The sequence below is a fragment of the Gymnodraco acuticeps genome, unplaced genomic scaffold (genome assembly GCF_902827175.1).
Source record: "Gymnodraco acuticeps unplaced genomic scaffold, fGymAcu1.1, whole genome shotgun sequence".
NCBI lineage: Eukaryota > Metazoa > Chordata > Actinopteri > Perciformes > Bathydraconidae > Gymnodraco > Gymnodraco acuticeps.
Window position 1 is genome coordinate 1,100,234 of NW_022990358.1, and position 24,429 is coordinate 1,124,662.

The 24,429-nt window shown below is 38.4% G+C and overlaps 1 protein-coding gene across 1 annotated transcript in view; it reads right to left on the reverse strand.

The window, feature by feature from the left end:
* Positions 1–13,849: 13,849 nt before the first annotated feature.
* LOC117551303 (potassium/sodium hyperpolarization-activated cyclic nucleotide-gated channel 1) overlaps positions 13,850–24,429 on the reverse strand; it is a 77,822-nt gene continuing 67,242 nt past the window's right edge. Inside the window, exon 8 of the mRNA XM_034224131.1 lies at positions 13,850–18,397. Within this exon, the coding sequence (XP_034080022.1) occupies positions 17,316–18,397 (1,082 nt within the window). The 3' untranslated portion in view covers positions 13,850–17,315. The remainder of the gene's footprint in view (positions 18,398–24,429) is intronic.

Consider the following 24,429-nt stretch of genomic DNA (forward strand, 5'->3'; position numbering starts at 1 on the left):
GTGTTAAGAGATTTTTAGGCGGCTAATAAAACAACAAGCTAAATAGCATCATAGCAAATCCATACATTCCTCTCTTTTAGGAATTGAACATCCCTTCCTATATGGTTAGAGATTACGGTTGCATGAAATTAGGTACCATTTATCCCATGTGCAACAAACACTCTGATACACCATAACCTGCCTCTTTGGTTTTTTCTATTCTCTTAGAGTTGTATTGTGCTTGTGATGTGTTTTAGGCAGCAGAAAGACTTTCCTCTTGCAGGAGATGGAAGACCTGAACTCAAAACTTGTTATAAGCACCACTTGCTACGACAGAGAATCAACAAAGAGGCAAAGACAGTGATTGTCATTGATTGAAGTGGCGCGGTTTGAAATGTGCACTATCCACACAGAGGTCAGTCCTCTATAAAGTCACCTCAGAGCTTTATCTGGATTTCTTCCTTACAAAAACAAACAACTAACTGAGCACTATGTAAATGCTGGCTTCAGTTAAAGCAGAAATTGAATGAGAGAAAACAATATATGATGAACAATAGTATACTCTCTGTCTACAACACAAACATAAGAATTAACATCCATGAATGACTCACTTGTCTGATAATAATCATTGATTTTTCCTATGAGGTCATTTTGTTCACATCATCTGAAGTTTGGCCGGTTCGATATGTCAAATAACAACAGTTACCTTTTCATCAATAAAACCTCTAGGAGCCTACATCAGAGTCAGAAGCAAACAACTGATCCAGAAATAGCTTTTCTCCAACGTCAGGATGACAAACAGAAACTTTCCAGTGAAACATCTGAGCACAGAATACATGCATACACACACTCACAATGAGAAAGAGAGAGACAGAGAGACAGAGAGCCGGCTCACCTGGCCTCTTTGTTATGCGAATCAATATGACAAATGAACTGTAAAGGGGAAAAAAATCAATGCTTTGTCATCTCCACCAGCATTCACCCTCAACCATCGGTCTTATCACCACTCCCAGACACAGGCGAGCACCTGATTAATGGCTGCCACGCGTCAGCTACGTAAATCGTCACGGCATGCTCGGTTGCATACGAATGGACAGGGTGTGAGTTAGAGGATGACTACACACGGAAACGAGGGCTCTGGGCTCACACTTCTGAATCTAAAAGGAGCTCTGAAGCACCAACACATGAATAACCTGCCTTTCTACTTCACAGAATTACTCCTGAAGAATCTTAACATTTAAATGGTTGATTCCTGATACAAAAAAAAATACTGAATTATGTAAATCTTAAGATGATTTAGTATGTTCAGTTTGGCTAAACAAAGCACTTCACAAAAAGTCTAAAAGGGCTACAGGCATGATAGCAGCTAAGGTACTGCAGTGCTTTGAACTAAATGCTCATTTTAGCTTGCTAACATGCTCACAATGAAAGTGTTAACAAGCTGATGTTAAGCAGATATTTAGTTAATGTTAATCAACCTAATTGCATGTGTAAAATAGCTAACTAGCAGTAAAAACCTAAAGTTAGTTTTGCAGGTATTACATCATAAACAGTAACGAAAATTCAAATATGACCTAATGATGGTGTCAGATAGAATTTAAGGGGATACCTGAAGTCATTACAGGGGGAGAAGGTCTGTAACACCTGGGAAACATTTGAAAGATGGTGGTGCTAGAGGAAAGGTCCCAAGGTCACCAAAGTAATTAGGATACAATGTTTGGGGTTCATGAATGTCGGTACAACATGTCAGAGTAATCTATCTAATACGTGTAGAGATATTGCATAGATTGCGTGATGCCAACAACCTGTCACAGCCCTCTTGAGATTAGATATAGGTCGTATACATTTATGATCATATTATGCTGCAGCTTAATGTATTAGTTAATGCACCTATGGGGTCATAATTGTTCAACCTTGCTGATGTGATTTGACTGACTGCGTAACAGCCACATGGTCAGTCAGCACGCCCATTACTACTTCAGGCAGATACGGGAATCCATTTGATAACCGCAAAGCTTCTGTCAGAGCAGCGGGGTCAGGTTGTGCGACATGAGGGCTATCCGGTCACGCAGATGGCTTTTTTTTCTTTTCTTTTTTCTTCAAAGTTTTCTCTAGTTTGGCTGCATTGCTCAAAAATGAAATTATACTCTTAAGAACACAACTTGTTTTATGTTTAGTACTTGCTTGAAAATGGTCTATTTGATTTGGGCAGTCAGACAGCTCATGAATTCATAACATGCTGCTTAGGGACTGGTAAACACGACTTTAGTATCTTCATAGGCTTTCTCAGGAATTGTTGCACAAATCTGCAACAATCTCACAGTATAGGGCTTGCATGCAAAAGAGCCTACAGATATCTACGACTGATGGCAGAAAGAGAAGGATTCACAAAGTCTCTACTGGTCCAACCTTAATGCCAGATTATATAAGGATTGCATAAAACATCCGTCATGTATGGAGCTGAGTAAACGGCACAATATGATTTACGGATGCCACAGATGGTAAAAATAATCTTTTGACCTTGGAGATGGAGAGAGTTCCAGATGTGACGACACACGGCAACAACAATTAAAAAGGAGTTAGTGTATACATTGCAATTAACACTTCTGATTAAAAAAGAATGCTATAATTAGGGTTTTTATATGCATTTCGATAATAAAGGTATTCTGATTCTGGTTATAAAACTAGTATTTTGGGAATTTCTAGTTGGAAAAGGAAACTGTACATTGAACGAAAGCTCACAGTCCATCCAATGTGTGACATTATTAAAGACACAGTTTGTGAGGAAATCATGGAGCACCTGCACACCCAGTGAAGTCTTCCTCTCTGCAGCAGTTTTGTTCTGTAGTTCAGCCTGGACAAACCTCCCTGAAGACAGAGGAGAAAAAGAGAATTTAGTATACACATATGCCAGAACATCCAAAAAAAAACATGATAAAATAGAACAAGGGGTCGTTTTTTGTCATTAGAAATAGTAATTGTAATAACACTACAGGAGGACCTAGCAGCAGTAGCAGTGCCATAATAGAATTACATCAGATCTCTTTCATATTCATTTTTATGGTGGAAAAATAAAAGCTTATGTCGTGTAACAGAAGGTTCAGGATTCCACAGCTTAGCGGGCTGCAGAGGTCACTCACTCCATTAAATTACAATTACATGTTTTCATGCTAGGTTAGTCAGTTCCATACACTGTTGTTTCCCTCACAAGTGTATGCCTGACTCTTCTCTGCATGTACCGACTGCAATCTGCTCACATACTTGACCAAAAGATACGCAGAAGAGAAAACCAAAAGGAGAATCATAATATCATCATTAATGTGGTTATAAAAACTACAAACAAAAAAATCTATTCATAAAGGGATTTGCTTTAATCTGGTTGGGTTTAACGATGGCGGGATTATTGACTGTTACGGAGGAGGCATTAGGTGTCACATGTCCCTGGAGTCTAGGATAGGGCTCTACATCAGAGGGAAACCTCTTACATCCTTTTGCCCTCCAACTGACGAGATTACAGTTTACTCTAGTGATGACTAACTGATACGGAATCAGGATTTTAGTCCGCAGAAACAAAGTGCATAACCACAATGTGTTCTTTAAAACCAACAGCAGCCCTGCCAGAGTATCCATCTATAAGCAGGTACACAATGCGGACACATTTTTCTAATGGAACATCACTGTGCTATAATGACACTGCTGTCTGTATGGAAATAAGTCGAGCAGTTCAGCGTACTCCTGTGGAACAAAAGGTCCAAAATAAGGTCCGTAGAGTATTGTGAGCAATTGTGTCATTTTATGGGGGAGACTTGCTACAGATTCAGGCTCTAATAAAAAAAATGTTGTGCCACCTCAGGAAAACAAGACTGAAATATTTAACTTTTTGTAAAACAAATGTGACCTTTCATCGGCATATTGTATTAAAATTGGAAGCCCTCCCATGTGGAATTTGTCAGACCATAATCAGTTCAGTCATGCTCGAAAACAATGCAAACGTCACTCCCTCAGATCAAACATAATCCGGGGGGTCCGAAAACCAGTCAGTATCTGGTGTGAGGGTTGGGTTAGGGTTAGGGTAATGTTGTGAATCGAGTGGCCTGTCTTCGTTGTCCATAACATACGCCTGCCCATACCATAACCCCACTACCACGGGCCACTCGATTCACAACATTACCCTAACCCTAACCCTACCCCTCACATCAGATACTGACTGGTTTTCGGACCCCCCAGACCCCCCCAATAAAGCAAAAATGCGAGTTTCAGAGTGGCCTTTTATTGTGGCCAGCCTAAGGCACACCTGTCTAATCAGCATCTTGATATGCCACACCTGTGAGGTGGGATGGATTATCTCGGCAAAGGAGAAGTGCTCACTATCACAGATGTTTTCAGATTTGTGAACAATATTTGAGAGAAATGGTTATTTTGTGTATATAGAAAATGTTTTAGATCTTTGAGTTCATCTCTTGAAAAATGGGAGCAAAAACAAAAGTGTTGCATTTATATTTTTGTTCAGTGTACATGCAATGTTTAAATGACACTGTCATGTAAATAGTTTGTACACCTAGAAAACTAAATAATGTAATCACAATGCATTTAATTAAAGCATTAAGTTAGCTAGCTTACCTGCAAACCATGCTGGGCTCTGGACTCTGCTGTAGCACTTAGCATGTTCACTAGCAAGCTCACCTGTCAACAGTTAAATCATGTGACTCCGGGTAGAAGGTAACTGTGTGCTCCACATGCGGACCTCATGTTTGTTTTTGTTTTTTGTTAACGCTAGCTGCATGCATTGTCCTTCCAGCACTTAAACTAGCTTACCTCTTTTTTAAAAGTTAGACGAAGTCCTGCTGCTGTCTGTCTTCCGCTCGGACTTCCTTGATCCTTCCGGTTGTTTTCAGAGGTTCATGATCACTGCTTGGCTGTGTTTGTTCAGTCGTGCTTGAAGACCACGAAGCGGCAGACCTCCTGCTGGGTGTTTTCTTGCCATGCTGATGATCTCTAGGCTGCTATTATTTTTTGTAAAAGTCAGTAGATAAAAATGAGGATTCCATGATGCTGGTTTGGATAGTGTTGGTGACATATAACTCCTGCTCATATAGCTTAATATTGTTTGTGATATGAACGTAATGGATTTTGTAGCATATTTCCCATGAGATCATGTTGTTCCTGGTGGTTCAAATGCAAACAGTAGAGGTTAATATTGCATTATGGCTTCAGGGAACTGAGGTTTTTCTGGCCCTTCCAAAAATGGTGATTGGTAAACACTGTCACCACATGTTCTCCATGCATCATCTATCCAACTGAAGGAAACTGAACAATCTTTACTTTGATGGGATGGATTCAAGAGTTTATTATGATCATATTTTCAGTGTAGTTAAGAACAAAATTAAGGAGTGCCAATGTCTCCTTGCAAAACCTGTAATATATGATTTTTGTGGCCACTATGGGGCATTGAAAACAAGTCATTATCCCAACTCTGATGCTTAAGAATAATAGCCTATCTTTAATTTATCGATGATCTTTTAGTTTATAAAACATTACAACTAAAAATAGATCCTTAAAATCCCCTAAAGCCCAGGGTAACATATGTTATAACAATATATATATATATTCAGTGTATTATGATGTTAGTCAGGAAGAAATGGTTCCTATTAAAGGAGCTCGAGCTACAATAATTTCCCCTTTTTTGCAGGGCAGGGTATTCAGGTTATAACAGCAACACAACTATTTTAAATAATATCATATGTGTAATGTTGTTTTTAACTAAATACAAACATCTCACCATCCTTTAGCTTCAATGAACGTTGCTCTCCTTTCCAAATGTTTTCAGGTCCATTATTTCTATTTGCAATAAACCCTTCCAGTGACTTGTAATTTATATTCCATCACCAAATATTACAGAAAAAAAAGGATTACACATATTTGATACATCCTTTTAAAAGACAGATACCAGAAATGCTAGAAAAGATGCTGACTCATGATATTACTTTCACATAAAAACCTGTTGATTTAGACTAGGCTCTGCTGTATCAGAAAAAAAGAACATTTGTCAACAAAATCTGTTGTGTACAAGGCCTTGACCTTAAGTGGATCAGTCGACGGATGTCAGGTTACCCTTTGACCCTTCTCTTGTTCATATTGTGGGCTGGCATTTCTGGGAAAGTATTAATCCTCACTCGGCCAGGCAGATTAACGCTGGAGAGTGGGGGGTTCTGGTAACGGGATATTGTGTGTCGTATGTACTTATAAAATAATCTGCTGATCGAGACCCCTTAAGAGGACCCCCGCTGCATGTGTGTCTGGGTGGGATCAAAGCCTGAGTCGGTAGAAGAAAGGGGTCCAGATGAGAGACTGAAGATATGTGTGTGTCATGTGTTTGATTGAATCTTTTGTCAAAAATCCTGCAGAGGAAGATCACATCTGTGCCTGCAAATGAAGATAAATGATTATTGAGGGCACAAAATGAACTTTTTACAATAAATGTAATAACATCCCCCATTTACTGTATGATCTAATGTCCTTCCCCCTGAAGTAATTCAGCTGCTTAAACAGCTATTATCTCTAGATTGTGAAGCTCAACTAGGATTGAGGCAAACCTGCATTGCTCTGTGCCTTTCTAATCATTGCAGTCCCCTAAAGTGTGCGTACTGACTCTTTACATTGGGCAGATGTTGGAGGTATTATTTGTCCATGTGTAGACTAGGAATGCAAAGGACAAGATAAAGGAATCATGGCTGTGAAGTCATTTAAAAAATAATTATTGTCATTCAAATAGTCCCTCTACGGTTTACATACATTTTTCTCTCAAGATTATCAAACAACTATATTGAATTAAACATGATTTGGTCTTTATGAAGGTCATTTCTGAATGTGCAAAGTTGATGTTATTTGTCGTGGACTGTCATCAATTAACTTAATGCACTTTTGCTCAAACACATGCAGCTTAACTACACATTTTAAATATATTTTCCCCTGTTTGATGGCACTTTGGGAGGAGATAAGAATACAAATGATGGAAAGGGATTTTTTTTTCTCAGTGAATCTGATGGGAAAGAGGTGCTCCCTAAAGGAACACCATCTACTGACAGGTAATCCATACTGTAGGTGTGTGTGTGTGTGTGTGTGTGTGTGTGTGTGTGTGTGTGTGTGTGTGTGTGTGTGTGTGTGTGTGTGTGTGAGTGTGTGTGTGTGTGTGTGTGTGTGTGTGTGTGTGTGTGTGTGTGTGTGTGTGTGTGTGTGTGTGTGTGTGTGTGAGTGATAGACAAAGAGCCACAGTGGCTAATATATACATTCATTTAATTCTGTCGCTGCACATACATTCTATCTTTCTCTTTTTGTGTTTCTGTCCCCCTCTTTTTTCTAGTCACGCTTGTGTGTGAGAGAGCGTGTGAGTAACAAGATAACAAGAAGCCTCTAACCTCTGCTGGGAGGTCATCTGAGAAGTCCAGCAGTCATATCCGAGGTTAAATGCTATGTGATGGCAAGGTGCTCGGTAAAGGTTAAAGTGACTCACAGCGCAGTATCAAAACAGAAAAAAGAATACGAAAAAAATGTCCTGCTGGATGGAGGAAATGTCACTTGTCTTTAGAGTTACTCCTGTGGGATCAGAGAGGACTGTGATCTGAACAGCAGAATGTAATTAATACCACAATCAGAATGTACTGCCTAATGATTTATGATTTGGTGATATTACCAGCAGACACTGAAGTTTATTCAAATATATTGCACTGTCTGCATCGCATGACCAAGGCTAGTTGTTGAATGAAAACTGTAGGGCAAATGAATAGTATGGAATATCTTAGTGTTAAAGGTCCAGTGTGTAGGATGTAGTGTTTGTATTCGTAACTAACATTGTGTATAATCACCTGAAACAAAGAATTGTAGTGACCTTTATGTCTACATTAAAGTTCTCATTATAACAGACAGTCAACAGACCTTTGTCATGTTTACATTTCCTTTAAGCTTACCCTTTGTTCTTCAACACACTTGTAGCATGAGGGTGAGTAAAGGGGCTGAATGCCACTAAACCTGTCTACATTATTGGTTTGTTCCCATGTTTGGCCTATAAACTGTTCCTTTATCTTCATCATTTGTTATTATTTTATCTAAGAGTTATTTTAATCAAGTCTGCCTCGCAGTCTGCCATTGGACCGCCATTGGGAGCCTGCTAGTCCATGTATGTCCTAAAAGCTCACATCTTGTTCTCAAATTATTGCTTATCTATTATACATCCGGACATATCATGTACAGAAAATGCACATATGCAGTTGGAATGCACTGCTGTAAAATCTAAATTTAACATCATACTTAGTATGAATACAAGGTTAGTTTGCCATTTTGGACAGAAAGATAGACCTCCCAGAGCTAATCTTGATTGACTTTTCTGTTGCACCACGGTTCAATATTGAGTTCAGATCACACAGGCAGCGCTCCTGCTGTGTTCTCTTTGAAAAAGATGTGTCATGACTGCAGCCTCTATATCGAGTCCAGTATGCCTTTAGAGAATATTCTGTTATTCTGCCAGGCGATTCATGTTAAAAAGAAGTATGTTACTAGTACTATGTATACTCATGCATGCAATTTTAGCTAAATAATTATATGTACAGTATACATATATATATTCTGGTCTATGGACATGTTGCTACATATAAAGCATGCTTTTGAGAAGGCATGTTCCCTAAAACATACTAGAAAATTGCTTATATTCCCACCTATATGTCTGAGGTTTAAAGGGTGGTAAAGCGGACATCAAAACGACAGACTGATGTGTGTGGCTGGGTGAGTGAGTGTGTGTGGATCTAGACAAATAGAGTGGGCAGTGGAGGAAGGCTGCTCTTGAATTCTAATCAGTCCTCTGTTTTCATTCCCAGGAAGCTTTCGCCCAACAGACCAGGACATGTGCATCTCATCAGTGCTTACACAGAGACCAAGTAAACACAAACCCACACACACATTGACCAAGTCTGACTTTTACTGTGAGGATGCATATCTGATGTGAAAGGAGGCGGGAGACTGGGACAAAATAGAAAATGAGGTGACCCCTCTAAACAGTGACTTCAATCTCTGGACTGCTGTCGGAGTAAAAAGCTGCATAAATATGACTCATTCCAGATCAGACTCCGTCAGAAATCACCTTGTGGATTACCACGGCTGTCTCTGTGGGTGGGGGTGACCTTACATGAGCACCTGAGGACAGTGGCTCCGGTTTTTTATGCTACAAATGCCTTCAGGTGATTGTTTGAAATGAAATGTATAGTGGGAAGGAAGTACAGCTGACATTGATTCGACTGGCCTGATGAAATTCGATTAAAGGGACAAACAGGACAAAACTGGAAGGGCTGCATTTTTGAACTGACACATATGGCTTTGAATGCAGTATTTAATAGCATAAACACAGTTTCAGACAAGAATGAAATAAAAGCATATGTGCAGTTTGTAACGTTAGATTCAGTAAGCCTCTTCTGGAAATACCAGAAATATTCAGCCCACATCCACAGTATTATATAGGTTCATATTTGTATTTTGTGCCTCTGTGACATGTCTCCATGCTTTAATGTTCAAAAAGCTCTTTATTTTTCTCATACTGCCTGTGTTGCAGCACTTCTTTTCACCCTCTGTCTGAAACCAGAGCCCAGTCTGCTCTGATTGGTTAGCTATCTGGCTCTGCTGTGATTGGTCAACCGCTCAGGGATATACCGCCTATCACATACAATGTGCTGAAGCGCTAGCCAATGGAATGGCGATTGTTATAGTCACTATTTTCCAGAAGACAACAAAGCGGTCCAAATGAGGTGTTTTAGCATGTTGGGGTGTGTGGGAGAGAAACTCCCTCTAATCGGAACACAGGGATTTTAGCCTTTGCAGACCATTTACATGCACACACATCTATATTACACATGCACTACAGGACAGGAACACCCCCCAAAAGCATAATAGGGCCCCTTTTCATTTCTAGTGGAGATATAAGTGTTCACAATGTTTATATTATTATTATTAATTTGCCAAGTACATGTGTACATATGTTTATATATATAGTATTTTCATTTCCAAAAAAGATAGTTGAAACTGCTATTGACATGTGCAGAAAATGACCCTATATCTAGTTTTCTTATATTTTAATTTATTTTTGCCTTGCCCTAACTTTTTTTCCCTCCAGTTTTCTTTATTTCTGTGTACTCCTTAATTTCTATACTTTTTTGACGCAATAATGCTGATGTTGTATTAGGATGATGCACGGAGGGCTACTTCCCAAGCTATGCTTCAGCCCTCCCGCTTCTACACATTTTGTTCATCTTTGTGTGTATGAATTATACTTTCTTTTGTTTTTTGGATGAATTAGTAGAAAAAAAGGGATCTAAAAGCTTGCATAAATACCAAACAAGAGGCTGAAGTTTGTGGCATAGGACTCAAATGATCATTTGATCAAATGATCATCAAGGCATTTAGTTTCTTTCTAGCTGTTAAATAATATGTGTATTTGTGTACATGTCATGGTTTCAATACATCCCTTGAAGGAGCTGTTAGAGAATATGCTACTGTATCACTTACTGCAACAGCTGTTACTGCTGTATGCCAGTAAAACTCTCACTGTATCTTTGATATTTCTAGGATTTTATGATGTCTTTTTTGTAAATATATTTTTGAAAAAATATATCCCAGAGCACAGCACAGAGATGCCAAGAAACCCATTTGGTGTGGGACAGCTAATTAAGCCCTTAATAAATGTTAAACACATAAATCATGGATTATGACCATTTGTTCTGCAGATTCATTAAATTATATCTGAATGGGAAAGTCATTTAGTATCAAATCCATTATTCTTTAGGAGAATCCTCTTTCCATTTGCAATATCCAAAACCGACTATATGGCTGTTGGTCCACAATGAAATATATTAGCACACACATATGGTCTATATTGTTTCATACTGTCCTTGGTATGATTTATCTTACATGATTGTTGACCTCAGTGCTGCAGGTTAAATCAAAATGCTTTGATATGCAATCCATAATAATTGAAACCACAGCATGGGATAACATCTTTCTAAAGGACAAGCTAATGAAGTCGTAGGTCACAAGTCATTTCATGGTCATGCTAAGGTTAAACCGCATGTTCTGTCCGTGTAATGCTAAAATGAAAACACCACATGATTACCTCACAGGTATCATCACGCAGGACCTCAAAGACTACATTTCAGCGGTCAATTTACACATCACTGCTCCCTCTATGGCTATTGGAATGACTTAGATAACTGGATACATTACAAACATGTGATGTCAAATTGATGGGTAACTCTCCTTCACATATTCTAGCTAATTATGACAACATTGACTCCAAATGTAATGCCTTCTCTCACACATTTGTCAACCTTGAGTTCCTACTGGCTCATTGAGGGTCAAGCATAAGCCTGCAACCTTATGAGTTTTTCAACCCAACTAATCCTTATCGTATACATCCAGGCCTGGAAGAGAGGGCACAGTAAGGAGAATTGGATGAGGCTTTTATTTTTAACAATGTTGACAGGTGCACCCTGGGAGTTCCTCCTCCTAATGTATTCATAACAAGCTGCTTTGACAGTTCCCTGGAAACAACCCAATCAAGCCAGGACCTGCCTGGCACCCTGGGGCAATAAACAACATTATTTCACTGTCGCTAAAATATCAGTCAAGTTACTGGAAACTCACAATTGGCAGCTTGTTTTTCTCTCATTAAGAATAAATACGAAAAGATACTACTACTTGATTTTGGCAGTCTCTGGGGAGAACAGGTGTTTTCCCGGTCACCTGAGTTCTTCTCATTTTCCTGCAGCACGGTCTCCTGTGCCTTCCCTTGTTCCTTCCTTCTCTTCAGCTGGCACATCAATATGGCCCCTGCCTCGAAAAGTGTGCTGTCGGTGTTAGATCGTAAGAGCAGTGAGGTGAAGCTCTTTTCCTGGAGTTCCTGGTAAATATGTTTCTTCTTTTCTTATTTGGCAGGAAATCGGACCCTGATTATAAGCATCAGTACTAAAGAGCATTAGCCACACTTAGCTGATGGTCTTCTTTACTTATGCATGTCATATGGAGGCATCAATATTACTTTGAGGCTGTTTTGTAACCAGATAAGTGTTCATTATTTAAAAACTAATTACTGTGAGAGTGTTATGGATGTCACTCACTCTGGTCGGCATGTCACCCCCCCCCCCTCAGGGCGACATGGGCAGCTTGCTCTGTTCTGGCAGAGGACATTCTGGATGTTTCCTTCACAGCCCCCTCCTAACCCCTCTGCCCATTTCATTCAGAACAAGATGGTCTGATAGGATGTGGGGGAAAGCTTTAGAAAAAGATGCATCATGATTCATGTCTATTCAACAAAAACACATTCTGACAGTATAAACTATTTTTTGAATAAAGGATTTTAAGTGTGTTTTTATGTTGATGTGGTTTCATTACCAGTATTTAAGCATGCCATTCATTCGCCCCATTAGGCCTGGCCTTCTCTATAATTCACCAGCTGAAGATGAATGGATGTGCTTTGTTGCTTTAGCGCACTGTAACCTTGCAGATCGGTAACACTGACTCAGAAAGCTGCAGCACATCTTTATCAACAACATCCCATCAGACCACCTTTCATAAGACCTAAATAATGTGCAATATTCAAGTTTAAGACTTTAGTTCCATGCAGTGATGACTAAGGAACCTCCAATGGCTATAAAAAGGTGGAAATCTAATTCCACTTAAGATATATAATTGACCTTATCTCAACTATTTATAAAATAGTATATATATATCTCATTATTTTAAACGAACAAATACTACCTTGTGATTATTTATTTTAGTATATTTTAAGGGACTAGTCATTTAGCATCATCGTGGATGTAATAGCTCTGGAGCTCATGTGGCAGGTAAGTCTGCTCCTGTGAGGCTTTAGTAAACAAATATTCGTTGTCATCTTAAGTCACATCAAACAAACTGAAACATTTATTTCCCCTGAATACAATTACTCACATTTAATGAGGCATGAATGTGTAATAGAGGGCAGTGTGTCTGATAACTGAGATACAGAGCGACTGAAGCATGCGCCACCCTGATGTAACCCTGTGAGAGACGGCTTTCAAAAGGTAACCGCAAACCACCTGTGCAATATGAGCTGTGCTCAGTTTTTAATTGGGGAGGGAGGAAACATCCAACCTCGCAGTGAAAAGGACTCCGCTCATTCAAGAAATTCATTATAAGCTTTAAACTCCCTGAAATAAAAAGTATTAATTCCTTTCATTATAAAATTGATTTAAAGATTATTTTCTCAATTAATCAACTAGTCGTTATGTCTATTAAATGTTAGAAAATAGTAAGAAATGGCTGTTGTAACTTTCGAGTTAAGGTGACGTTGGAAGATGTCTTGTTTTGTCCAAAAAGCTCAAGAAAACATAAAAAATCAACAGATATTTGAGAAGCTGTAAAATCATTGAAATATGATTTCTAATATAGTTGCAGAATCGTTTTCTGTCGCTCCAATAATTGACTCATTGTTACAGCTGGAAATGCAACTAAACCAATGTATCTTTCATAAGAGCTAGTTCTCCTATAAAAGGATCACATTAGCGATGAGTAACCCGTCCCATCTTTGAGTACATTCATGCAGAGGAATCCGTCTTCGCTGTGACGACGTTGACTGATAACTGGATTTGAAGGTAATGAATGGAAATCCCCGGTGACCACATGGAGCGATTTTTCACCTCGGCTGTATCTGCTGACAGACACTGTTCCTAAATACTCGATGACCCTCTCCATCACTGCTTCATCTCTGAAACCCTTTCTCCATTTTCTCACTCCATTACATTCTAAAAGAGGTCTCCATGGACCCCTCACTGCTCCACAATAGAAAGACACATACTCGTTTTTTTTTTTTAAATGACAATATGTCTTTTATTTTCTATATTTTAAAGGTTTATTATTTACAAACAAAATAAACAAAACAAAAAATCAAAAAGATTTTTTGACAAACACTGTTTGTCTGCATATTGTTGTAAGAAAGTTTACATTTATCTTTCTTTCTTCCGTATCAAGTAACCGACTGATAGTTATTTTCCTCTAAGCCTTGGATTACATAAATGAGCTGAACAATGACCATGTGAGTGGGGTTTAAAGAGCTCCGCCCCTCTCTCCACTGCGCACATCATCAGTAAACATATGAAACCTGTGGTCATCAAACCCAAATCAACATTTGGTTCGTCCTCTCTTCTTTTTTTTTTTTCTCAAACCAACAAAAGAACAAACAAAAAGAAATATACAAATATATGTGCTGGTTTGTTGAGAGTCTCTATACTGCTAATACGTAAGCTCGTTATTTTAGTGTCACCATTAATGCCCATTCCAGTATGTTAATTGTGATTGGTATAGTGAAAAAAGCACATAGTTGGGAAGCTCTCCCTCCAAAGGCAAGTATCAAAAACAGCACAAAGCAACAGTGCTGCTATCCATCTTGACTGAACTAGTTCCTATACACTATGGCATATTCACGATTAAGCGCTCTTCGTTTTATATAGAACATTTCCCCCTTCATTTTGAACCCCATTCAGGATCAGGGCAGCACGAATTCTCTGGGATATTGCTCCCTTACTTACTCATTCAACATCTAACCTAGCCAAAGTAATCTGTACCTTTTTATTTATTACTAGTAAATCAGAAAGTGCAATTTAAAACAATAACAATGAATGTTTCGCTTTGGCCAGTTTCCTTCCACACATCAATATACAACCCAAACATCAGTGGCTAGCTACAAACAAATGTATAAAGGTGCTCCGAATTTGTACAATGTCTCATCGAGCGTGATATTACTGCTAAAGATTGCACTTTTTTTCTTTTTAACTGTACATAACCTCATTAAATATGCTATATAGCTTGACCGAAAATGTAAAACAAAAAAAATCCTGCATCTAGAAGTTCACATTGCAATTAAAGATACCAATTAGATAAACTGAGACATTTGGCCATCATTGCTTATTCCTTTCCTGTCTAAAAACACTGAGACATAGAACACATTGAGTATAGTAAGAATGAGTGTGCAGAAGTGCCCCCCCCTCCCCTTACGCACCAAGCTCACACTCAAAACAAAAGGATGGAACATGGCTATAGTTTAGGCACAAATACTTAAGAATGTCCATGTGAAAAGTCAATGCTTCTGTTCACACACAGATAACGTCTAGGCAGACAGACAATGAACAAAACATAATCTAACATTACATTTAACGTCAACATCTTTGAGATAGTATCATTTTTTTAAGTATTTGTGACAAGTGCATGCTTTCATGACATTGATGGGTTGACTGTATTGGTACACTATCGACACAATCTGTAGCGAAGACTTGTAATCTTTTAAAAAAACGCTATCTCAGAGGGCTTAGTCACTCTGAACTGATGGGCCATGAAAACTGTGACTGGAATAAGAAAATCCATCATGACAGCAGAATACTTCTGTCACTGGCTTTATATGAAGATTGCAGGAAAGGCCTCATGCTCGCCAATCCACTCTATCTGCAGGGAAATGGCCTGTAAGCCGTCGCGGCTGGCTTATTTTAGTTGAATCAACTACTTTTATTATTGTAGGATTAAAATGCTCCAATTTAGCTTTTATCCTTTTTTGATTGAGGCACAATATTCTGGCTTGACCTTGCTTCCCTTTGCCTCGACATCAGTCTAGGTCAGTTTAGAGTGCCTAAGCCCACAAAATGGATTTACACGAGACAGAAACCTTAATGCAAACCAGCATTTCTTTTTCCGACGCAAAAACACCGCTCGTGAAAATGTCCCCTCTTCACACTTGAGCGACTGCATACATGACGCCTTTAACCTCAAACAAATGAGTTGGAAAACGTCGAGGCAGGCTCTTCAACTACAATAATTGTGATGTGACAGCGTACAGTACAGTTATACTCAAGAAGCAGCTTTTTAAAAAAAAGAAAAACAGAAAAAGCCTAATTTCCATCTTTGAACAAAAAACGATTCTGGGCAGTTTTTAGGGAATGAGGCGAGTCAAAAAGACACATTTACTTTCAATAGGATGATTTTGAAAACAAATTGTGTATTATATTGTATATGTTCACCTGATGTGAAATTAAAAACTACACTAGGGCTAGGGATAGTATACATAGAGAGGGATTCTTAAATGTCTTCCAATCAGGCGTTCCTCAGCATCAAGTAGTGCTAGCTATTGCATTAAGGTTCGTTTATCTCTTATGGAACATCATGTATTTCGTCACTAAACCTTTTTCGCGTATAGATGATATCCAGGTTCCTGATAGAAGTAAGACATTGTTATGATAGAGAATGCACCACACAGTATCTGTAAATACTAGATCTACAAAACTATTTACAGCACACATATAGGTAATCTTTATGTCACAGTCTATTGCATAATGGTGATAATCTTTAGTTTATAAATATTATAAATATACACAGAATTTTTAAGCAACATTACGTAACATCTCAGCCATCTGAAATTAGAAATAGAAAAACAATAGCATCCATCCGTCTGTCTCCACACTCCATTCTCCTTGAAAATAAACAAAGAAAGCAGCATTTCTATTATCTATTCCCTTTGGACCCATAACACTGTCATGGTTTGTATGTGAGCCGCTGTGGGGATATAGTGGCCCAGCATACGGTATTCTGTCGCCGAGAGCAACATAACACTTAGTTTCAGTTTCTGTGTTGGTTTCTGAAATGAGGGTTCAGGAAACTGATACGAGATTCATTTCACGAGTGTGTGCTTTTTGAGATTATTTGTCAGAGTTGCTTGCATGTATTATTCCACAGTGGTGCCTAAAGCTGCTTAATAGGAGAAGATCATTTTTCTCTTCCTCAATGGTAAAAAAAAAGGAGGAAATATTCATTGTCAGAATGCATTCCAGTTAAAAAAAAAAAAAAAAGCAAAAAGAAAGAAATAAACTTCATACATTGTATATAATTCTTTATATTTCTCAGAAAGGAAGACTCATGTTTATACTACAGCTTTTAAATTGCCATTGCCAAATATTCTAGTTGGATTTTACACACGCGGTCACATGCTCGCACACTCTCACACACCCATACATACAGCAGTATATATATACATATGTATATATATATGGCGTCAAAGAAAAGAGATGTATCTGTATAATATACATTCTTAAGTTTAGGGAGACAATGTGTCTAAAATATAATACAAGGGCTTGTATGTACAGGATTTCTATGAGGCTATTTTAGAAGAAAAACTGGAGAGAAACAAAAATGCTGAAGTCCCTCATCTTTATCTCTTTTGTTACATCTCCACTTTAAAAATGAGTTGAAACAAGTTTAAAAAATGAAAAGGGAAAAAAATGGGATCATAAATTTGATGCAAAACGCATCTTGTCTTGCTCAGTCTCCGTACTGCTCAGGACAGAATCTCTCCTAGATCCGGGGGACTCCCTGTGCTGGGTCGAGGATGAAGAAGATGAAGCTGCCGCCGCCGCCGCAGCTGCTGCCGCCGCCGCCGCCGAGCGCACCGGGGGCAGAGCTCCGGACGACATCTGCCGGAATAGATTGACACGCTGGGGCACTGTGGTGCGGATGCCGCTCTGCAGACTCATTCCCTGGATCGCTGCTGCCGCCGCCGCTGGAGGAGCGATGGAGGCCAGAGAGTCTCCTGGGGCCGGGTGCACTCTGGGGCCGAGAGACGTGTCATGTGGCAGTGATGGTTGGGAGGCCGATAAATGTCTCACATCTCGACTCAAGCTGCCCGACTGCAGAGCCTGTGTGCTCTTGTGGATGTCCACCCGCTGAGGCGAGGGGACCTGCTGCTGCTGCTGCTGAGGCGAGGGCTGCTGGGAGGAGGAGGAGGCTGCAGGAGACACAGCGGGCTGCTGGGCGAGCTGGGCGAGCTGAGCGGATAGAGCCGCTTGAGCGATGGGCTGCTGGAGGAGCGACAGCTGGGAGCCTGTGCGAGAGCCATACTGGAAGCTCCGGCCCGCCAGAGGGGTCTGCACGGAGGGACTGCACATGGCAGCCGTGAAGGAGCAGGGCGACATGATCGCTCCTTGTGGGTTCATGGAGGAGGAATTCAGGCTGCCGTGGGACATGCTGGGGGCCGGATAGACCCCCTGCACCGCAGCGGCGGCTGGCAGCATGCGGGCAGCAGAGGCATTGGCTATAGCTGAAGCACTGAAGGTCATGGGAACAGAAGACTGCTGAAACTGATTGGTGCCGAAGGCAGTGGGGAAGGGAGGCTGAGCCGGTGAGTTAATGATGGAGTTTCCTGACACTGGAGTTAAGTTCATCCCGGTGACTGACTGCTTGCGGTCCACCATCATTACCATCTCCCTGTCCTGACGGATTATCTGCTTCAGTATCTCGTTCTCCTGCGTGTTGAAGACGCCGGCGTTCAGATCCTTCTGGAACTTCTGCAGCAGCAAGGAGTTCTTCTTCCCTGTATGGGTGCAGTCAAGAGAAGTGAGCACAGAAAGCAATGGCAAACTTTGGTTGCCCTTAACCACAGGAAAAGGGCAGGATACAGGACAATAATAATAAAGATGCAGCTTGTACGTTTTTGTAGGAAGACGTTTTGTCACTGCATCTTCAGTAGATGAACTTCATTCTCTTGATTCAACTATATTTAGTATTTACAAGCTGCATCCTTTCATGTCCACTAATATTTATCATATTGAATATAAATTGTGAAGGACATTGAATGGTAATGACTATGGGAAATGTACGGTTTGAGACACATAAGGAGACAAAGATGACTAACGTATGACATGGTAGACAGTGAAGGTGCTAATGTGGACGATGGAACACAGAAGAATACTGATGAGTTGAACCCACACATCACGTTACTGGACAGATTTACTTGAAGTTATTAGAAAAAGTCTAAACTCTAAGAATATTTAGAGCTACATTTTACTTAAATCACAAACACAAGTCTACTAAAACACATCACAAGGACAATTACAGAACCTTGTAAAAAAGATATGACAATAAAAACAAGAAAACAAAGACTTACTCTAACACACAGGTTGGTTATATAATTATACATGAAACACCTTTATGAAAAACTAATCTTTACTCCACATAATGCTGTTTTTTCATTGAAATGGAATTGTCTGATGATAAATAAAATGTTCAAAATGCAACGTGTTGTTTTATTTTGGAACTTGTTTTCTCTAATACTGTGAAGAAATCGTTTTTTAAGTGGTTTATATCTGACCTATAAAGGGCATTTGGGCCCAGAGAGCTGTACATCTTTCCCCGCCTGTTACAGAGCGTGATAATAACAGCTTGACAGATGCTTTCTTCAAACATCGACCACTTCTGTGGTTTTGGGAGTTTGCGAGCATAATTGTGGTAAAATGTTTAGCATGACATATGTCTTAAAATTCCACAATTTACAATAACCATAAAGAATGTTATCTATTTAACATATTTACTTTCACTGACTGTTTAAATATATTTAGGGATGTGTTTCCTGTTATTACTGTTGACCTTGTGTATCGACAGGCTGTGAAGCATTACTCGTCGGTAAAGAAGACAGAGTTGACTTTTAGTGAGCTGAAGGCTTTAGCCTCAGTCAATCATTAAGCCCCGTCCTTGAGGGCAGGAGATTTCTGCGCCAGGTTTACAGTTGAGCTGCATTTTCTGGACGGCTTTCTCCCCTCAAGGCTGCCAACAAGCCGTGCATTCAGCTTTAACACAGGATTGATGTTATGTTTTGCAGATATTTTGTCCAAAACTCACACTACAGCTAAAACAAGCTAAAACTAGCACCACATACTCACTATAAGACTATACTGTTGACTTACAATAATGCTCTCATTGCATTTGTAAAGGTGACAGGGTAACACTCTGTAGATTGGAAGGACAACACATTATTTCTCCAAATGAAGCCTGTGAGGATTTGAATGTTTGCTGGTTAGAAACTATATCTTAAGATTTCATCAGAGCTGCCTCTTCTAATTTCTCTCCTAATCTATCTTTGACATTTTATTGTCTTTTTCTTCTTTATCTGTTAAAGCAAAAGATAAATAACAAGATAAAAACACACTTGTAAAAAAAACTGACTTTTAAAACTATATATACATACTTACATTTAAGTTATTTTAGGAAGCAAATTGTTTTACTTTACATATTTTTCTTAAAAACCGCTACTTAAAAAATCATGAGTATAATGAGTATATGTACTGTAAAAATTCATAGTCACGATAAGCTAAGAAAACTAACCAAGTACCAGGCTGGAAACATGTTAGTGTTACTTAAACTACATAACAGTAACTGTCATACCCCCACGCACACACACACAGACACACTTACGATAACACGCCCGTTTGGGCACCTTGTTCTTATAGAAACACTAGCCTGCTTTAGGCAATCCATTTATATATATATATGCAACTCTGTAAATAATAAAGACTGACACTTTAAAATCCTATTTGTATATTATATGTTCCATACATCCTGGACTGTTCCTGATTGAATACCAGCTCTGAACATGTTTGCTGATTAAGCATTCCTGATCCATATATTGACATTTTTTTAAACATTATCAAGGGAATAAACTATTATCACCTAAAACAAAATGAAAACAAACAAACAAAAACATTAACAAAATGTAAACACCACTCATGGGTAAATAAATGTTTGATTTTTACATACAAATCGTGTTGAATAGAAATAAAATGTATCAGCTATGGGTCAAATCAGACAACTGCAGGATTGTGTTAGTAATTTCATAAACTGGCACAATAGTAACAGTAAGATTAGTTCAATATTAAAATGAATTTGATTTCAAATATGATTACAGTACTGTAATTAACCCATATCTGACATTTAAAACATAACTTTTGTGAAACTATCTAAAAGCCAGTTAACACACCAAACAAACAATCAAAAGACAAACATCATAATGTTCACAAACATCATATAACTTATAAAGTATTTGGTAAATAATAAGTAAACACACATTTAGAGATGCATTCAAGGCCTTACAGAGACACATTTTTTATTCTGACTCGCAATGAAATTTGATATATAATTTCACCAAAGATTTGTTATCAATTGTTTTTGTTTTGAGTCCCTGCAAGACATGTTTTTTTCCCTTCAGTTTCTTCTTGTTGAAGGTTATCATAAGAACATATATTTAGAGAGGATAACTGGTGAAAATGTGTGTGAGAAAATGATTCCTAATTAATTAAATAAACGTCTGACCTCCACATGTAATCAACGTGACATTATGTATCTTAAAGCAGTTTAAGACTGTCTTTGATTAATGTCAGAGAATTTTTCTACCAAATTGTTTCACACAAAAAAACCCTCATATTTCAAGCCAGACAATCAGAAACAAACCTTTTTTTTTTAAATTGGTGAAAACATGAATAAATGATGACATGGGATTCCTGCATGTAAAAAAACGGTGTGTGGCATTGCATTAGTAAAGTGTTTACTAATCTGAAGGCATGATTTAGTTTGTGAATACACTTTGAACAAAGGGTTCAAAGATTAAATAACATGTGTGTTCGAAATCCAGTGAATTATTCTGTAATAGCCTCTTACAAAATCAACATGGCATGTGACACTGAATAACTTTTGTTTCTTTGATTGTCTTTGTCGTTGACATTTTGAGTGTGCCCATCAAAACATCTGCAGGACTTGGTTGTGGGTGACTTGAGTTATGTGTCACTGATGCAGGAATCAAACAGTTAATGTAAGCTCTAGCAAGAGGTCAAACTCTTGGAGGATGAATTTGAGACCGAATCCATTTAGCAAGCCTCTATAGGTCAATTTGTCCCTGTTCGCATATTGGAATTGGAATAAAGTGTTTACCTGATGCCTACTCGTCGGCCAGGACACTCTTGAAAACGAGATGTGCTCGTCTCAAGACGGACTCCTGGTCAAATAATTTTTAGATAGAAGATAATGTCAAATGTGCAACACGTTATTGGTTTCAAAGCATGGATACTTTTCTTCTTTCCTTTTTTAGAGCAAGACAAGCATGTAACCAAATGCAGTTCATATATAGAAAAGATACAACCAGCACGGATCATGACAGAGTATCTTCCCTCGTATGAGACAAAACCCCCTTCATGGTTAGTCTGAGGATGGATCGAATGAATCAGCTGGTAGATCTCATAAAAAGGGCAAATGTAGATTTGGACTGTTGAGGCCAAACGGCAAACATTATGTTAGGGCAAGTGAAGATTTGTATTTGATTTATGCTACTCCAAGAAAATGCAACCTTGTCTCCTGTGAATTATGTTCAAGGGCAGATACTTGACAATTAGCGTTCAGTTATAACGCAAAAAGGGGGGGGGGGGGATTCGTCTATCACAGGGGAAAGTGAGTGTGTGGACATTTGGCTGGATAAAAGGCGAAAGCTAGAGATGGAGTTGTGCAGGGCTGCCCCTCAGATGAAAAGGTCATTAATTTATGGTCTAAGATGAATAATAATTCTTCAGTCAATTAGTGTGTTTACATTTTGTTTTTATACTTAATGATTTACTCAAAAACGTATGATCACATCTCTCGTTCACACAAGATTTAAAGTGTTGCTTTTGCAAGACTTTTTTTGGAGAAATAAAAAATACCTATCAACAAAATAAACTCATTGATTATTGGACCAAACGTTTGTTGACTAATAATTATTTTAGTCAAGGACAGACCTATGGGTTTTTGTTGCATCTTAAACAACAAAAACAGTATTGTCATTTGTTGAATTTAAACACTGACCACAGTTTTTCCCTAGAGTAGTTGTATTTGCCATAATGACTATTAATTAGTGCATAAGTCATGAGCATATTTCATTGTGTTTATCTGTTTAGTACAAACCAAAATGTTTTCAAAGTCTGAAAATGTGGGCCTTCCGTCATACAACATTTGGAAAAAGTCGTCCCCCCTCACACTCCCGATTAGTTTACCTGCTCAGTTTAACTTATTTCTTGGATGGCTATGGGATCATGATTATATTATTTTATCCCATATACATTTAGAAGACATGGTTTGTATGGATTTTGGTGAGGATATTTAGCAGATATGTCAGATATTGTGATATAGCCCAGTCATCCAGCCACCATTATGTCCCCCCCACAAAAAATAAATATTGAACGTAATTCTGAGGAGAAAAGGTTGCCTCAACATTGACATTGAATTCTGATTGGCTCTGAGCGGTCTTGTTCCAAATCTATTGGTCATTGCTTGTTGCTGACTTGCCTGACACTACAGTATTTCAATGTTGAGTCAACACTTGGGTTGCAAAGCAATTCAATATTGATGTGCCTGTGTCAGGCGAAATAATACACAAATACAAAGCCATGACAAATAAAAACAACGATAACAGATAGAAAAGTAGATACAGACTGCAAGCTTAACCACTGATATCAGACAACATTGGCACATTGTTATTATGCAAATTTAACTTCAGTTTTGCATTCAAGTGATATTATTTTTCCCGTTAATAAATAGGGAAACAAATCACCAAACATTATGGCCTCTCGCGTTGTCAACAGGCTTATACGTTTGATGGTTGTTTGATCATTTATGATGATAGGCTGCTCGATTTCTTCCTGCACAATAAATAATTAATTAGCTGTAAAAGTCACTGTACATTTTTCGTTTTCTGTGTTACAAAGGAGTAAGGAGCCAAAACAAAACAATAAAAATGTAATTTTGTAATCACCAGTAACCGGTCGCCTTAATAGCTAATTTAGTTGGTGAGCATCCTTTTGCTAAATTCTGTTTGTGCTTATTCTCTAAGGAGGAAAACACTATTCAAACTTGTATAATGTTGTCAGAATATTACACACCAACATTACGACTGCCACATAAGTTGCAGTGGTAAGGCGTAAGCTTAAGATCCTGCTGTAGTGCCTTACTGACATCGTATAGTAGCTGAGCTACAAAGAAAACAATATTATACTGTAAAAAGTAAACATGTGCTGTTCACACTTGTCCATACATAACTGAGCCCTTTAATCTGTACCTACAAATTGTCATTTTGTTGTCTTATAAAAAGGGATGGGTACCAGATCTTAAGATACATTCAGTAGTATCTAAGATATAAACACATGATGAAAATAATCCTCAATATACACTGAACATATACTAGCTAAATCCTTCTTGTTGCTTGACACTAAAAGGTACTATTACTATCAAGTAATTTATGTATAACAAGTAAAAAAGGAGAAAATTATCATTACAAAAGAAAACCTATTGTATTTCTAATGCAGCAAAAATAAAAGCAAAACCAAAGACATATGTTCTACTTCCGTCAGTCAAGAAACTATCCTGCTGCACAACACTTTCAAATTATAATTTTTAATATATTAATTAATTAGTTTTATTTCCAATCAAAGTAGGCTATTAGAGCAGACTGAACACATTTGAATGGGTGGGAGAATGTGGAAAACAATTATTGCCCTGTTTGTATTACATACATGTGCCCCTTTTTACCTGTTACAAATATATCTTTCTGAA